The sequence below is a fragment of the Didymella exigua genome (assembly GCF_010094145.1).
Source record: "Didymella exigua CBS 183.55 unplaced genomic scaffold M421scaffold_42, whole genome shotgun sequence".
NCBI lineage: Eukaryota > Fungi > Ascomycota > Dothideomycetes > Pleosporales > Didymellaceae > Didymella > Didymella exigua.
In genome coordinates this window covers 219160-233812 of record NW_022984816.1, presented here as the reverse complement: position 1 = coordinate 233812, position 14653 = coordinate 219160, and the positions used below count along the sequence as shown (strand labels likewise).

General features: G+C 52.3%; 8 protein-coding genes across 8 annotated transcripts; 3 read left to right on the top strand and 5 right to left on the bottom strand.

Annotated features, from left to right (window-relative positions):
• Nucleotides 1-281: 281 nt before the first annotated feature.
• M421DRAFT_425134 (24-dehydrocholesterol reductase precursor) lies at nucleotides 282-2003 on the bottom strand. Its single transcript, XM_033593991.1, has one exon. It carries the CDS (start codon nucleotides 1928-1930, stop codon nucleotides 404-406), a length of 1527 nt encoding a protein of 508 aa, XP_033444380.1. The 5' UTR covers nucleotides 1931-2003; the 3' UTR covers nucleotides 282-403.
• Nucleotides 2004-2516: 513 nt separating this feature from the next.
• Nucleotides 2517-4913, top strand: M421DRAFT_425133 (glycoside hydrolase family 20 protein). The gene has a single exon (XM_033593990.1). It carries the CDS (start codon nucleotides 2566-2568, stop codon nucleotides 4858-4860), a length of 2295 nt encoding a protein of 764 aa, XP_033444379.1. The 5' UTR covers nucleotides 2517-2565; the 3' UTR covers nucleotides 4861-4913.
• A 1365-nt stretch (nucleotides 4914-6278) lies between these two features.
• On the bottom strand, nucleotides 6279-6674 carry M421DRAFT_95674 (uncharacterized protein; the record flags this gene model as incomplete). Its single annotated transcript, XM_033598326.1, has 1 exon — nucleotides 6279-6674. The coding sequence occupies one exon, from the start codon at nucleotides 6672-6674 to the stop codon at nucleotides 6279-6281; it is 396 nt and encodes a 131-aa protein (XP_033444378.1).
• Nucleotides 6675-8988: 2314 nt separating this feature from the next.
• Nucleotides 8989-10185, bottom strand: M421DRAFT_298559 (uncharacterized protein). The gene has a single exon (XM_033589089.1). The coding sequence runs from the start codon at nucleotides 9997-9999 to the stop codon at nucleotides 9367-9369; it is 633 nt and encodes a 210-aa protein (XP_033444376.1). The 5' UTR covers nucleotides 10000-10185; the 3' UTR covers nucleotides 8989-9366.
• On the bottom strand, nucleotides 9120-9350 carry M421DRAFT_73583 (heterokaryon incompatibility; the record flags this gene model as incomplete). The annotated part of the gene is made up of 1 exon (XM_033596973.1): nucleotides 9120-9350. A coding segment is annotated over one exon (231 nt), but the record flags the coding sequence as incomplete, so codon positions are not given.
• On the top strand, nucleotides 10186-10982 carry M421DRAFT_298558 (uncharacterized protein). The gene has a single exon (XM_033589088.1). The coding sequence runs from the start codon at nucleotides 10373-10375 to the stop codon at nucleotides 10832-10834; it is 462 nt and encodes a 153-aa protein (XP_033444375.1). The 5' UTR covers nucleotides 10186-10372; the 3' UTR covers nucleotides 10835-10982.
• Nucleotides 10983-11131: 149 nt separating this feature from the next.
• Nucleotides 11132-11698, bottom strand: M421DRAFT_9114 (kinase-like protein; the record flags this gene model as incomplete). The annotated part of the gene is made up of 2 exons (XM_033597917.1): nucleotides 11132-11516; nucleotides 11643-11698. 2 exons carry the CDS (start codon nucleotides 11696-11698, stop codon nucleotides 11132-11134), a joined length of 441 nt encoding a protein of 146 aa, XP_033444374.1.
• Nucleotides 11699-12507: 809 nt separating this feature from the next.
• Nucleotides 12508-14377, top strand: M421DRAFT_425129 (t-SNARE). Its single transcript, XM_033593989.1, has 3 exons — nucleotides 12508-12868; nucleotides 12921-13568; nucleotides 13621-14377. Exons 1-3 carry the CDS (start codon nucleotides 12743-12745, stop codon nucleotides 13975-13977), a joined length of 1131 nt encoding a protein of 376 aa, XP_033444373.1. The 5' UTR covers nucleotides 12508-12742; the 3' UTR covers nucleotides 13978-14377.
• The last annotated feature ends 276 nt before the right edge of the window (nucleotides 14378-14653 follow it).

Here is a 14653-nt window from a genome sequence, read left to right as displayed (position 1 = left end):
TGGGTGATGTCTATGACATAGACGAGACGGCTGTAGTCATAGATGAGTTGTACGGTAATAGTCTGTATGGCGCCCGCTGTGACGGGATCGTTTGCGTCCGTGAACAGGCTGTCGACAATGCCTTGTGTACCGTCCTTGAAAGCGCACAGAAAGATGTCAATGAGGTCGTGCTGGCCGAAGGCAGAGGAAGGTGTTGTCGTCGATGCGCTGATGCGACTACAGCAGGTCGCGGTGGTTGGTTTAGTAGCATGCGCTCAAAGAAAGACGAAATGACCATGCGCTGATCGATGAAGGGTTTGTTTGTAAGGTAGTGTTATACAATCCTGTGGGCGCCCTTCTTTGCGCTGCGTGGCACCATTGTTTCAGAACTTCCATGTTCAAGTAGTTTTATACAAGTATACATTTACCACCACCACCACCATCTTCTGCTCGCACCGAGCCTATTCCACTTCCATGTCGAGTTGCGGTGAATCATGTAGTCCTTGCTTTGGATGCTCTTGTAGATACCCCAGAAGCCGCCAAGCGGCCAGACATTCTTCAGCCGCATACCCCAGTCATTCTGTGCCATGGCGGTGTATTTCTGAATATCCACGTGAACCTTGTCGTGCACGCCAGGCAGACCACCAGCGTTATACTTTGTTCGCAGGTTCTCGTGCCACTGGCGATCGAACTGCGACCAGAACTCGTCCTTGCTGTAGTATGTGTGCGCATAGAGCCACTTCATGCCGCCCATATCTCGCAAGGTCTTCTCAAGTGCGCGATTCTTGGTGAGGTACTCCTGAGGCTCTTGGGGTCCAAAGCCCCACAGACCGATGTTGAGCATTTGTGTGTCCTCCAAGTCGCCCTTGGTATGTGGGTGCATCGTCGGCTGCTCGCTCTGCTTCAGCGGGCAAAGCCAGATGGGCCAGATGTTAAACTCCTTCTCCGTGTAATCGATAAACTTCTCTGCGTTGGGGTAGGGGAGGGCCATGTCTTGTACGATGTAACGCGTGGCGATACCACTGGCATGCAAAGCGCGGTACAGCATGCGTGTGTGCAAGAAATCGTCCAGGAACCAGCGGGTGAACTTGTTGAACGGAAACTTCATGTAGTTGAAGGCAGACCGTCCAACCCAGAAGCCACCACGATCGTAGCGAAACATGTACTCAGCTAGGGGAATGTACTCGACCACAGGCTCGTTCGATGTGCGTGTCGCCTCTTCGACGTGTAGATAGAACCAGGGATCCAAAGAGTGGGAGAAGGATCGTGGTTTCATGTTGGGAGGGAGGTGGTTTGTCATCTCTCCAATCACAATGGCACCGTGATCTTTCGAGAATAGAATGCCGTCCACATAGTCATTCTTCTCGCCTCTCTCGCCTTCCGTGTGCTCACGGACCTCCTTGACAGCTTGTGCTATGCTCCTGGTGGGGTAATAGGTTGTCTTCACGTACTTCTTTGCCTCAATGAGTCGGAGATTGACAAGTGTGGTGACTCCCAGTGTACCAACTGCACCAGCAGCTCCGCGAAAGAGATCTGCATTCTCCCTCTCAGATGCTTTGACAATTTCACCGTCTGCCATCACCATCTCAACTTCGTTGATCGTCCTGTCGAAGAAGCCAAACTTGAAACTACTGCTCTCACCAGCAGTTCCTGCATATCCTCCACCCACAGTGATGCCAGGAAATTCCATGACCACCGGCGGTACCAACCCGTGTGGCAAAGTGGCTTCTACGAGCCTATCCATGGGCACATTGGGCTCGACAAGAGCCGTACGACTCTGCTTGTCTACTTTGACGACATTTCTGAGGCTACTGATGTCGACGACGCGCTTCTTGAGATTTGGGCGCGTGGAGTTGGTGGATCCATGTGATATCCTGAAGGGCTCCTTGCGTGTGAAGTAGTCTTTCACCTTGGAGGCTACTTGCGAAACAATACGCTGATGGCGATCCATCACGGAAAGGAAACGAAATGAAGGACTCCTGCAAATGCAATGCGCTCTATTGATACATGATGCTACAGAATCGTGATGTTGCGAAGAAGATCCGTCGTTCGCCGCCGAAAAGCTCAGACGGTTCTAGTCCCCAATGAGCATTAGCTTCGATGTGGCCGCTCTGATTTCGAGACCCTCATTTCGTTGCGATAAGGCCATATGGCTCGTTCTTGCAGGTCAGGCATCGAAGGATCGTTATCTCCTTGGAAGCTCTCGACGCTGAACAGTTATAACGAGAGCACGTCGACCGTGGGCTGCAAAGTTGGGACCTGAATCAGATGGACCCTGAAAGCCGGGCGCATCACCCCCCCTTCGCTTCGCGCCTCCATGTGAGAGGTTCATGCACTCCGCAAAAGTTTCAGAGACGCCACCCGAACGAAGTCGGGGCTAGCTTTAGATGTTCACGGTCAAGTGTGCCTCGTATGTCACAGCCTGGGAGCGGATGTTGCACCGAGACAGTGGGGCTCGTGTGCGGGGCGGTTGTCAGGCCTACAGTCTTGCCTGGCGATCCTTGGGGACGCGCTTCACAAGTACATAAGTGCCACGCATCTGCCGTTCCTTTTCGCGAAGTTTCCACTCTTCGGCCTTCCCTCAGTATGGTAATACGGACGTTTGCAGTTCTGATTGGAGCTGCTGCTGCTCTGCAGCCTTTACCGCCGGTGCAATGGACGAACACGAATTCTTTATCGAATGGTTTTAGCGGGATAGCGGCTCGCAATTCATCGAAGATAATCTACATCCAGGACTCATTCGCAGATACTTCAGATACGGAAGGTCTCACCCTCATTCCACCGACTGCATTCCAATTTGCGGAAACATTCCGTCGTGATATCTCGAACTGGACTACCGCCAACTGGACGCTCCAAAGAGTCGCCCAATTTCCAGACAACGCTTTTGGGATTCTCCTGGGACCCTTCAGAGGATCCGATGATGAGGTCACATATGAGAATGGAGCCACGACTGAGGAGGGATACGAAATCGAGATCACCAACCGTACTGTTTACATTGGTGGAAAGGGCGCCCGTGGCATGTTTTGGGGTACGAGAACGCTCCTGCAGCAAGCACTGATCGCCAATGGATCTTCCTTGCCAGTAGGTCGCACAATCGACGCGCCCGCGTATGCAACACGCGGCTATATGCTTGATGCCGGTCGCAAATGGTACACGCCGGAATTTCTGAAAGAGCTGTGCACGTATGCGTCCTTCTTCAAGATCTCGGAGTTCCACTACCACAGCAGCGATAACGCACCTTTGAACAGAGGCCATAACGAGACATGGAACAAGGTGTTTTCACACTTTTCGCTGTACCCAGAGGAGAACACTGAGCTCCAGGGTATCATCGAGCGCAAGAACGAAACGCTTTCAAGAGCACAATTTGACGACTTTCAGAATCACTGCGCACAACGAGGTGTGACGGTCATTCCAGAAATTGAGGCCCCAGGGCATGCTCTTGCCATCACAAAATGGAAACCGGAGCTGGCGCTCACAAAGAAGGATTTGCTGAACCTCACCCACCCTGACGCCATCCCAACAGTCAAGGCCATCTGGAGCGAGTTTCTGCCATGGTTCAAGACAAAGGAGGTGCATATTGGTGCTGATGAGTATGATTCTGAGCTTGCGGATGATTATATCAAATTCGTCAACGAGATGTCTGAGTTTGTAAACTCAACAGCTAGCAAGCGCATTAGGATTTGGGGGACTCATGAGCCATCAGTAGACCTCACAATTTCCAAAGATATCACCATTCAGCATTGGCAGTACGGGCAATCCGACCCTGTGCAGTTGCAGAACGACGACTACAGTCTCATCAACTCGAACGACTGGTGGGCATACATGAGCCTGAAGAACGACCACACGCCTATCCTACCTGCGCCATACCCGCAGTTCTACAACACCAGCAGGACATTGAATTTTGCAGATGTGCCAGGTTGGCAGTGGGATCCATCACTCTTCAACCAAGTGAACACAACCAAGCAGCTTGAACCTGGCGCTAGTGGCAATAAGGGCGCCATTCTCGCGGCCTGGAATGATAACGGACCCGATGCCACCACACAGCTCGAGGCATACTACGCTATGCGCGAAGGTATTCCAGTGATGGCCGCGCGCGCATGGTCCGGCAGACGCGGCGTGAACATTACGACCGAGAACACCAACGTCGCGATCCGTTTCCTGGCGGCCAATGCTCCGGGACAAAACCTGGACAGACGACCTGCGTCGCTGCGTCAAGCTGCGCAGACCAACAGGCCAGTCCTCTCCTGGAATTCACGAGATGGCCAGATGGCTCAGACGTTTGGCAAGGGCTCCTTCGGTCCGCCATACACCCTGAGCCTGAATGTGTCATCGTCCTTTGCCATCAAGGGTCCTGACACGTCTCTAGCTATCAGTAAGGTCATCACCAACGCTACCACAAACTCCACCACCCAGACCCTCGTCTTCACAACCGCAGACGGATTCCCGTACCCCCTTCGCAACGTCTCCTATGACGATTACGATCCTGACCACCCAGGACGTATCTGGGCAAACGAATCAGCATCGACCCACGAGCCCGTCCCCATCACGCTCCCCATACGCCTGCGTATCGAGACGGATATCTACAACGGCAGCCGGGTGTGGGTGAATGAGAAGTTCGCCGGTCGCTTCGAAGTGTTCGTATTTGGCGGTCGCAACACAGTCTTCAGCTGGAGCCAGATGGCGCTCGTTGCGCCGCTAGACAGCATCGATGGAGGAGTTGACAGTTTGAAGCTGGAAAACGGAATAGGGATGTACAATGTCACGGCTGGCAATGGGAGCTATGGGCCTTCATCCCCGGAGCAAAATGCTGCGAGGGGGAAGGGGCTTAGCAGTACGTTGCAGCTGCTTGTTGGGCTTGTTATGATATGGATATTTGTATAGTATGATACCATGCACTATTAAGGGTAGCGTTCGCATATTGCATTATTCTATCGCATACAATCTTCCTTATGATAACATCCCGATGACTGTCGTTGTATGATTTTGCACTTGGCCGCTTTCCGTCCTATATGATCTTCTTATCAGCACGTGGGTTACTCCATGGACACGCTTCCGAGCCTAGTTGTAAAGATCCTCTTCCGCGCCGGCGTTACCACTGCCTTTTGTCCGTCCCATCACAAATATTCCGTCCTGCCAGACTCGCAGAGTACATTATTCCTCGATGTCATTGAAGCCAACTTCATTTCCATGCACTCGCTTCTTGTGAGTCCTTGTGGACGCGGACATATTGAGGAGAACAGAATTAGACGGCGGGCGTATTGAAGGGTTGTGAGGATGTGTGGAAGCGTGTATCACACCGTGACTGAGGTTATAGTTTTGGTGGAGACCGAGCCTACAAAGAGGCTAATCATGGTATGGCCGGGGATACGACTTCCATCGTACCTCATTCTTTGGGAATGTTCTATTTACCTGTATGTAAGATGGAACATCTTGCCTGTCTACATCCCCAGGATCTGTTTCCTACCGTCTCTCTGATTTGCGTACAGATTGCTCCCTGCTTGCAAAGGTCTCACTGGCTGTTGCCGGGGAAAGTGGCGCATTTATCGAACTCGCCGGAAACAAACTTTCTCACACGAGGCTTACGCTCGCAAGGCAGCTCTAAGTGCTTCTTCTCCAAGCAAAAGGCTTCCTCTGTGCTGATCTGAGGCTTGATGGGCGTAGTCACTTAGTTACCGTCGAGCTGCTTCTCGCGTGCATGGCCCCGAAGGGGGTCAGTAGCTTGCAGGCGCCTGATATTGATCATGTTGAGTAGTTAGAGATCAGATGATAACAATTTGTGAAAGTCTGTGATGGTGTTGAAGAGGTGTCTGTCAAGGCTGAGTTGACTCTTATTTCGAATTAGCTGGACGCAACGGTCACGTCGGAGGGTCAATTACTGAGACACTCGATTCGCATTATGTCTGGCATCATCCCGACTGTAAATATGTGCACAAAACAACGTTGCATTCGTTTCTGCGAAGATGTGAGACCAAAACATCGCATCTTTTAGCACTCTGTCTCTAAGAGATATGCTTGTACGGAACCGGATCTCCCAAGTGTCAGAATCCTTGCGCTGTTCGGACCTGAGAAAGGTAATATACAGCTGCAAATGTGCAAACCAGGTATCTTCGTCAAGGTCGCCGAACGAACCACCGTAAATGATGTATGTGGGTTCCGATTCTGTCGCACGGCCTGAAGCCTTAACCTACAGTCCAGTCTTCTCCTCCAGTAAATTTTTGGATGGGCAGTAAGCGGTCATTTCCTTGCGGTTGTGAGGAGTCACATTCTGCCGAGGAGTGCCGGACATGTCGCTCCTCGTTCTACTCTTTGGTGTCATCAACCTTCTCCTCAAGAGCTCGTGGTCCCTGAACTTGGACTGTTTCTGACTTCTTGCCGGCGATGATTGTATCCCTACAGGTATTGGCTTCACCTACTTCGCGGATGGTCTGGGCTCGGACTTCGAGCTGCTCATAGAGCTCAGCAATCTTGGCATCGCGCTTGCTGGCGTGGGCATCTCCGTTCGCTCGGCTGTCGACCATATTTGTTTCTGGGAAAGACTCGTTGGGTTGACGGTTGGATAGATGTTGGTTGCGGTTTGATCTATTTAATATTCGTAAGAGATTGATCTGAGCTGTAGATTTTAGTAGAAGTGAATGCTCAGGCGAAGCACAGAGAAAGTCAAAGACATCAATGGTCATGCTTCGACAGCCGCCCATGCCATATTCTCAACCTGCCTTCAAAGGCACATCTGGAAAGCTTCATACAGACCATCACCAAAGTGACTCCTTCTACGACCGGCCTGAAGTCAGGACGTCAATGGCCCCCCAGATCCCACATGTTTGGAGAGAGATGTTAACGCGTGAGCCGAAGCCCATCAGCAGTGATGTGGCCTTCCAACCGTTCAGCACTCCACTCGAATAAAGATTCGCACAGGAGCCAAATTGTAACCACCTCAAGGCGCCAATAATTGTAGTGGTTCGCTTTCTTAACGCACTCTCTAGGCGTGGACTGCGCTACTAGGCGTGGCCCTTTGGTGACATGGTCTGTTCTTCGATGGCGGTCGGTAAATGTGCAAAGGTCGTGACAAGGAGGGAAAGAAGAGTGGAGGGAAGGACAGGTATTGTAGCCATAAATATCACACTAATAATCGCGAATGTGGCAGCGGAGGCAAGTGATGAGGCCGTGTTCGGGTACTGGCTCCGGTCTAGTACATGTCAACACCATGTAGGTCTCGATACGAGGGCGCCTGTGCTTCCCTTCTGCCGGCAGGCATATCTGGTTTCGTCGCGAGAGCCTGAAACTCTCGTCCACCGGTTGCTCGGGAGGCCCGTCAACCTCGAACTCTTCTTCTCGGATTATGCTTTGCGCCACTGCAGCACGTGCCTAATCTACTGTATCCCGAGCGTGTTCCTGCAGCAAGCTTGCACGCTCTGGTGCCGGTTATGGTCTGGTACGTCGATGTTGAATTTGATTGGATCAAACGAAAATGCTGCGTTGCATAACTTACAGCCTCCAGACGCGCAAACGCCATATCCAAGCCCGAGAAGATGAGCTCAGTGCAGTCAAGCTCGAGCCGGTCTACTTTGTATTCCGTTAATGTGCTCTGATTGTGGCCGTCTTCATCCGGCCCTCCTGTTCCCTTACTTTTAGTCGCGCATCAGCTACTTCGGCAACAAGCTTGTCGTTCGCCCTTTCGAGTACGCGTGCTTTGGACACGGACTAGATGGCTCTTACACTGAGCCTCTGATTCTCGCTCGGCACATTGGCAATCGCGCGCGACGGCGTATCGTGCTTTTCGCGCGGCATGGCTTCGGTGTCTACAGTATGGAGACGGTTGTTGACTCTAGAGAGGCGCACGCTATTTGCATGGGTCCAATTTTCCTTCTACTTTACGTGACAAAAAAATTCACCTCTTCCTTTCCTTCCCAGATCTTGATCTCGATTGCAGAACTTCAAGAAGACGGACTTCGGCAATATACCCATCGGTCCGCGCGATCAGCGAGCAAAACGCATCGCAGTCCTCTGCAGACTAGCAGACGTGTCAAGGCGCTGAACGCTTCAGTATGCATGCATTGCCCTTAGATGATACAGATTCGTCTCTTCTCCGCCTCTTCTATCTCCTCACATACGAAAATTTGGCCCATACCAATTCGCTGATAGCTGTTCCCATCTTCCGCTCTCTGCACGATAAACACCACATAGCTCTCCTTGAAGGGCTCGCACTTAATGACAGTCTTGGCTTCGTTATCTAGGGTTCTTCCTCATGAGCAGGGCCTCTACGTCCTGTTGCTGAGTCTCATCGTCTTCGAATTTTTTGCCCTCGTCCAGAGCTACCCAGCCGAACCACTTCTGATCTTCACTTAAGTCGAACATGGGTGGACTCTTCTCCGCTGTTGAAATAGACGTATACGCTCTGGTGATTTGGGTGAGCTCCCATTGGTGTGCTGTGGTTAACTTACTGAGTCCTAACAAGACGGTCTGGACTTCTAAGACTAGCATCCCACCAGTAGTGACGTCGATAATCTCGGTTTTGCGGGTAGTACCGATCTCCACGGGCTTCTCTCCAACAAACGCGAAGTACACTCTTCCGTCCATGCTCGCCCAGCTCCAGCTCGGCGCTCGATTTGCCACCCTTTCTCGTCGTTCACTCATGGACTCATATGGAGCAGTCCGCCATGAAAGACCAAGATCCAGTGAGGTCTTCCACAAGCCGAAGAGATACTAATCCCGAGTCAGGTCAGTGACATAACTAGGAAGACCTTCCAAGGCCGGCAATTTGTCAGACTCGAATGTCAATTTCCGCTTGGTATAGTCTTCCAAGATCAGCAACCAGGTGCGTGTTAAGACTGAAGCTACAAGCTGCTTCAGCAAAGCATCATTCCTTCCGCGAAAGCCTAAGAGCATCCACTACAAGACATGGATATCTAAGCTTCCTTCACCAAGTTTGTCGCTAGGTCGTCGCGTCTCGTACTCGTAACGCTCTTTACACTCAAAATAACCTGATAACAGTCGAAATGCAACGTGCGGCGTGCTAGCTGCTTCTCTTGTAAGATCCACGCTCGCGAATCTAGCGTGGTTTGGCGGACTTATTGTTAGAAGTTCGAAGTCCGGTTGTGGATAGTCCAAGTACCGTCTGTACCCGAAGGTGACGTATAGGTGAGTCAAATACTGCAGGCTGTTGGCTCGCGCTTGAAGAACAAGCCACCATCGCTGTTGCTGGAAGCTGCAGCAGAGATGGTGACGTAAGCATCCATGTAAACAGAGGCCATGCGAGACGCCTCTCTCTCCCAGTCAGTATGAGAGTCTTGGAGCGTGCATAGCGAGTCGATCCGCAGATATCGCAAGCCCAGAGCGCGCGTGACGAGCACTGCGTCCTGGAAGGTCTTAGGCAGATCTTTGAACGGGATTCTAGTTCGATGTCTGTCGTAAGTACCGGTTCCGGTCTTGAAATGCTTCGTCTCGTCCTAGCCGTGGCTCAATGCAATATATCATCTTCTTACCTCTAGATGACGCTGAATCAATAAGCATGACGTGATCTTCGAAGAATTCAACGTCGAAAAGCCTGGTCGGCAATTCGCCGTCCTCTTCGCTGTACCTGGCCCTCAGTCTCGCACCTTCGTCGTCAACCAGTCCAGCGTGCTGAAGTTCCTCATGTGTGTAGCCCATCTGGCACTTCTCGTGTCCATCTACACATGAGGTGATCCAGCTGTTGATCAAACTAAAAGTGCGATCGCTAAGTGAGGATACTGCAAGAGGCAGAGTCGTTACAGCCTCTGCAGAAGCAGAATTTTCATCTGCCTCTACAGCCAACCAAGAAACTGCCGTGTCTTCCGTCAATTGCTGGGTCGCAACGTTCTCTCGCTTGAGCGGGCCACATGTGAAGACGAACTGATGAGCTTTCTGGTCGGCGGCGGCGTGGTATCCATTGGTAGATACGGTCACGGAGGTGTCGTTGACGAGCTGGTATTTGCCTTCAACGTGAGCTCTGTAGTTCTCTGCATTGGTGACACGGCCGTGCCGCTCAAGGCGTTCGCAAATCATGCGACAGAGCTCACATGTTTGCGCCGAGGTGCGAAGCTCGGCGATGCACTGATGAAGCACAAGTTGACAAGTGAAAGGTGTGATCCGAGAGCAGGCTGCGCAGACCGACACGGTCTCGAGTTGTGAAGGTGTCTGTAGATGTACAGGACTCTATCAATCGTATCGGCGTGGGAGTGCGCTGAAAAAGACCTTGTGGTAGGAGTTTGCCTATGTTGCCAGTATCGTGTCGACATTCAGTGTGCCCGCGTATCCCCACGCACCCCACACGTGCAGATTTAGCTATAGACACGACAATGGTGCGCGAGATGCCAGTCGCTCTCCAATCGGTGCGACGGGTTGACGCCACACTGCGCAGCTGTCCGAAACGGTAGACATGCCGAGGTATCCTGGGTCAGCCGAAGCAAAAGCTCGTTCAAGCTCGCTTTCTTTTATTGGTATCCGTCTGGACTTCTTCCAGTTCTGCGAGTCGCTTGTGTACTGTCTTTTGCTTGCGAACGTGCTCGTTGCAAAACAAATGCTTGTACAGCTTGCGTTTCGACTCATAGTCTCGCCAGCAGACCACACATGGCGCCAACTCATCCCCATCATGCAGTTTCTCGTCAAACTGGTGATCCGGTGGGGCGTCAACAACACCTCGAATCCGAAGTGCTGTGTCTTCGAGCGCTGGGCTGAACCCGGACTTATCCTTGGAATCGAGCCCTCGTTTGGCTTTGGCGGGCTGACGATGACCCTTCGTCTGCTTGAGATGCTTCATGAGCTGCTTTTTGGAGGGAAACGACTGACGACAGATCAGTCATGTCGGTGCTGTCTGAACTGTGGCCGGAAACATCTTTAGACCGATAGTAGCCAAATCGTTCTTGACTTGCGCAGCTGTAGGACGATGATCTCGCTCAGGACTAAGCATGTTACTAATGAGACTGAGAAGTTTCAGAGAGTAGTCTCCCGAGATAGCCATGGGTTTCACGTCCTCCAATAAGGTGGGGTCCTCCAGGGTACAGAGGCGATGCAGAATGCAGCCGGACGCATATACGTCTGATTGCTGCGAAAACGCTGCCAGGTATCCCCAAATCTCTGGTGCTTCACAACCAGGCGTGCCTCTTCTTCCAGTGATGCGTGTAGCGGGCGTCTGCACTTAGCTTGCAATACCGAAGTCGGCGACATACAGATCTGGTACATTCGGTTGCGTTACCGGATTCCACGGCTCTCTCAACAGCACATCCATCGGCTTAATGTCTTGATGCAAGATGTTCATACTGTGACATAGCTCTAGAGCCACAGCGATCTGATATCCAATTTCGACAATTTGGCTTTTGGAGAAGCGTTCAGCAGCACCTCGGAGCATCTGAACCTGGCGATCAAGGTCTTTACCCCGGTAATAGCCCATGAAGATGGAGAGGTTATTAGTCTTTCTGTTGAGCTCGAGACCATCATGCAATGCTACAATGTGCGGTGCACCCCTGGGGGCCTTCATGTGGTCGTACTCGTCCAATGCTGCCTCGGCATTCTCCAGACAGACCCTGCTTGCATGTTATCGTCTAACAGAAATCACTTTGTATTCTCGTCAAGTTAGATTTTCAATGGCTCGCACCTGCCCATTTCGAAGAACCTTATAGACTTGGCCAAAGCCCCCGCCCCCTATCCACTTCAGGACTTGGTAGGAGGGTTTATCGCCCTCGACGAGCCACGGCTTCTTCGGCATGGTGATTGTTTTGGAAGAGGATATGCTTGAAAGGGCAACTAACTGGTAAGAGTAAGTATATGGATTGGGGAAGAGAGGATTACTGATTCGGCAACTAGGACGTAACGGGATTGGCGCGCCTAGACTCGGGAGATGGTCCACGAAGGTGGGCTTCGTTCGGGTTCTCCACATGTTCATGACCTCGATGTCTGTGGTTCTGGGTCCTTTCGAAGATTCTCGCCAGAAGACATACGAGCGATTGTTGAATGTTGCACAGAGTTTGTGAAGAGCAAGCGCAGTGCATCAATGTGCCTTGAGGTGTGCCAGTGGCGGTTGTGCTCCAACATCAGAACAAGCAATCACAAAAGTCATCCAGCTATACGACGGAGCACGATGACGAGTAGCGGCAGTGTTGCGCTGTGTAGCGTGCTTTGTAAGTCTGTCAAGGTGGTTAGGGACCGACGCGCGTTCAGCCTCGATGGCAAGTAACGAGGGTACGGCCCGCTGCACAGATGCAGTGCGTGATCCAAACTTTATGGGGGCCATTCACCGTGGCCACAAGGCTGCGCCTACTGTTTAGCTGTTCACGGTACAGCTTGCGAGTGATGCTTCTATGCTGCCATTTGCGAGCGATGATCGACCGAGGACTAATCACGATTCTGCTGCTGAAAGTTCCCTCTTTACCTCGGTCTTCTTGGTGACGGCCTTGGGAAGATAGCCAGACATCCAGAGGCTGTCAACGATGGGACTAGCGTGAAGGCTGACAGGCAGGTGACGTGATGTTCGTCGAGGCTCAGTCCTGAGCAGAGGCCCGGCGCGGATCGTAGCTTTTAAGATTAACAAGCGGTTGCCCTGCTCCACTCATCTCAAGTTCTCAACGACGAGTCGTTGCGCCCACTGCTCACAACAATCACTGCATCAATTCGCATCGCTACACACATTCGCGATACACAATATCCCTACTGCGCCAAATTGTGCATGCTTCCGTCGCTTCCGCATCTGCCTAATAGCTGAATCGCGGCCTTCCGAAACATCCTTTGAAACACTACGACACGCGCGACAGCCATGTCGGGCAACAATTACCAGCAATATGGCGGGAACCCCTACGGCCAGGCGGAGGCAGGCTATGGCGGTACCAGCAATCCATATGGTAACACCGGTTACGGGTCTTCGAACCCATATGGCGGAGGCGTAAGCTGAGCGGATGCGCGCCTACGCGACTGTCACTAACACAGCGATACAGTACGATGAGCAGAACGCTCGCCCAAACCAATTAACACAAGGCGACTCGAACTACTCGCAGCCCTCGCAATACTCGGCGCCCGCGCCGACGCAGACTGTACCGCACACAGACGCTCCTCTGCCTCACGGAAACACAGCTCAGCAGCACTACGGAAGCAATGCGCAGGTCGGTCAGCAGCCGTACGGCCTCGAGCAGCCTGGCACCAAGCCCTTGAGCCAGCAGGACTTCCTTCAGCGCATTGATGGAACCAAGACCCGGATTAGTCAGCTCACGCAAGACATTGGCGCCATCTCGAGCATCCACCAGCGCATGCTCTCGTCGCCTGACAACCGCTCGTCCGCCGAACTGGAGAGCATTGTTGCGCAGACACAGATCAGGAACACCCAGATCAAGGACGAGATTAAGTTCCTCGAGCGCGATGCCGCGCGCGATTCCACCAATACTTTCAAAAAGACCCAAGTCGAGTCGCTTAAGAGGACGTTTAAGAGTCAGCTCGAGGACTTCCAAAGGGAAGAGGCGGACTACTCTAAGAGGTACCGCGAGGCCATTGCCCGTCAGTACAGGGTCATCAACCCTGAGGCTACCGAGGCAGAGGTTCAGGAGGCAGCGAACGCCGACTGGGGTGACGAGGGTATCTTCACACAGGCAGTAAGTATCTCGCCTCCATCAAATCCTGACTCATTGCTGATCATGGCCGCAGCTCAAGAGCAACCGCAGTGGGCAAGCGTCCAGTGTTTTAGGCGCTGTTCGTGCTCGTCACAACGACATCCAGCGCATTGAGAAGACCATGGTCGAGCTAGCCACTTTGTTCCAGCAGCTGAACGAGCAGGTCGTCTACCAGGAGGAGCAGACTGTCCAGGTCGAGAATCAGACCATCCAGGTCAACGAAGACGCTAAGCACGCAAACACACAACTCGACCAAGGCATCAAGTCTGCTAGGCGTGCAAGAAAGCTCAAATGGTGGACACTCTTTGTTGTGGTCCTCATAATCGCCATTATTGCTCTGGCTTTGGGTCTTTACTTTGGTCTCAGGGACAAGAACAAGAACACCACCTAGGGGGGTGAGCTTTCTGTAAACCATCCTATGAATGGGCCCAGTCCGACCGTGCTTAGGCGCTTTGGATACCTCCTGCGCAGGAAAGTCGAGAAGCGTGCTGATCACTCGTCCTGGTCCGCAGCACAGTCCGGTATGATAGTGCCATGTGGTCCGATGTGCAGGTTGGGTCCTGCGCCTTGGTTGCTGCTGGGCGCTTGGGCTGACCCTGCACATAAGATATCTTGATGTGGTTTTATGAGCTATAGACGTGAGGATATAACGTCGTTAATCGTAATGAGAGCTGCAATTAGCAGCTGTGTGTATACTGAGAGTTAGCAGGTAGCGCAAATTCATGATCCACTGATTCAAGATGAAGACCCACGGTGATCCTCATCCCGATGGTGGCTGTGTTGACAACACGAGACACTCGTGCAGATGATGATCGCAGGGAAAACCATCCCCTTCCACGGCTGTCAGACAGCCTCGTAAAGACTGCAACCAATAAACCCAGCGTGCCGATTTCACTAGCAGAGGCTGCATCTGGCGAGGTTTCCGCGCCACTCGTGTCTGCTAGGCCGCTCAACCTGCTGTTAGCTAGCCACCATTATCCCAATTCCACCAGCTGTCGCCGTGTTGTATTGCTCCACGAGTCGGTTGCATGTTGACGATGAGCTCATGATCTAATCCTGGTGTGGCC

Excerpts from the sequence above, each read along its gene's own strand:
- M421DRAFT_425129 (XM_033593989.1), top strand. The coding sequence starts at position 12,743 with ATGTCGGGCAACAATTACCAGCAATATGGCGGGAACCCCTACGGCCAG. Across the intron at positions 12,869-12,920 it reads CGAACCCATATGGCGGAGGC|TACGATGAGCAGAACGCTCG; the intron begins GTAAGCTGAGCG and ends ACAGCGATACAG. Across the intron at positions 13,569-13,620 it reads AGGGTATCTTCACACAGGCA|CTCAAGAGCAACCGCAGTGG; the intron begins GTAAGTATCTCG and ends TCATGGCCGCAG.
- M421DRAFT_425134 (XM_033593991.1), bottom strand. The coding sequence starts at position 1,930 with ATGGATCGCCATCAGCGTATTGTTTCGCAAGTAGCCTCCAAGGTGAAA.
- M421DRAFT_425133 (XM_033593990.1), top strand. The coding sequence starts at position 2,566 with ATGGTAATACGGACGTTTGCAGTTCTGATTGGAGCTGCTGCTGCTCTG.
- M421DRAFT_298559 (XM_033589089.1), bottom strand. The coding sequence starts at position 9,999 with ATGATTTGCGAACGCCTTGAGCGGCACGGCCGTGTCACCAATGCAGAG.
- M421DRAFT_298558 (XM_033589088.1), top strand. The coding sequence starts at position 10,373 with ATGCCGAGGTATCCTGGGTCAGCCGAAGCAAAAGCTCGTTCAAGCTCG.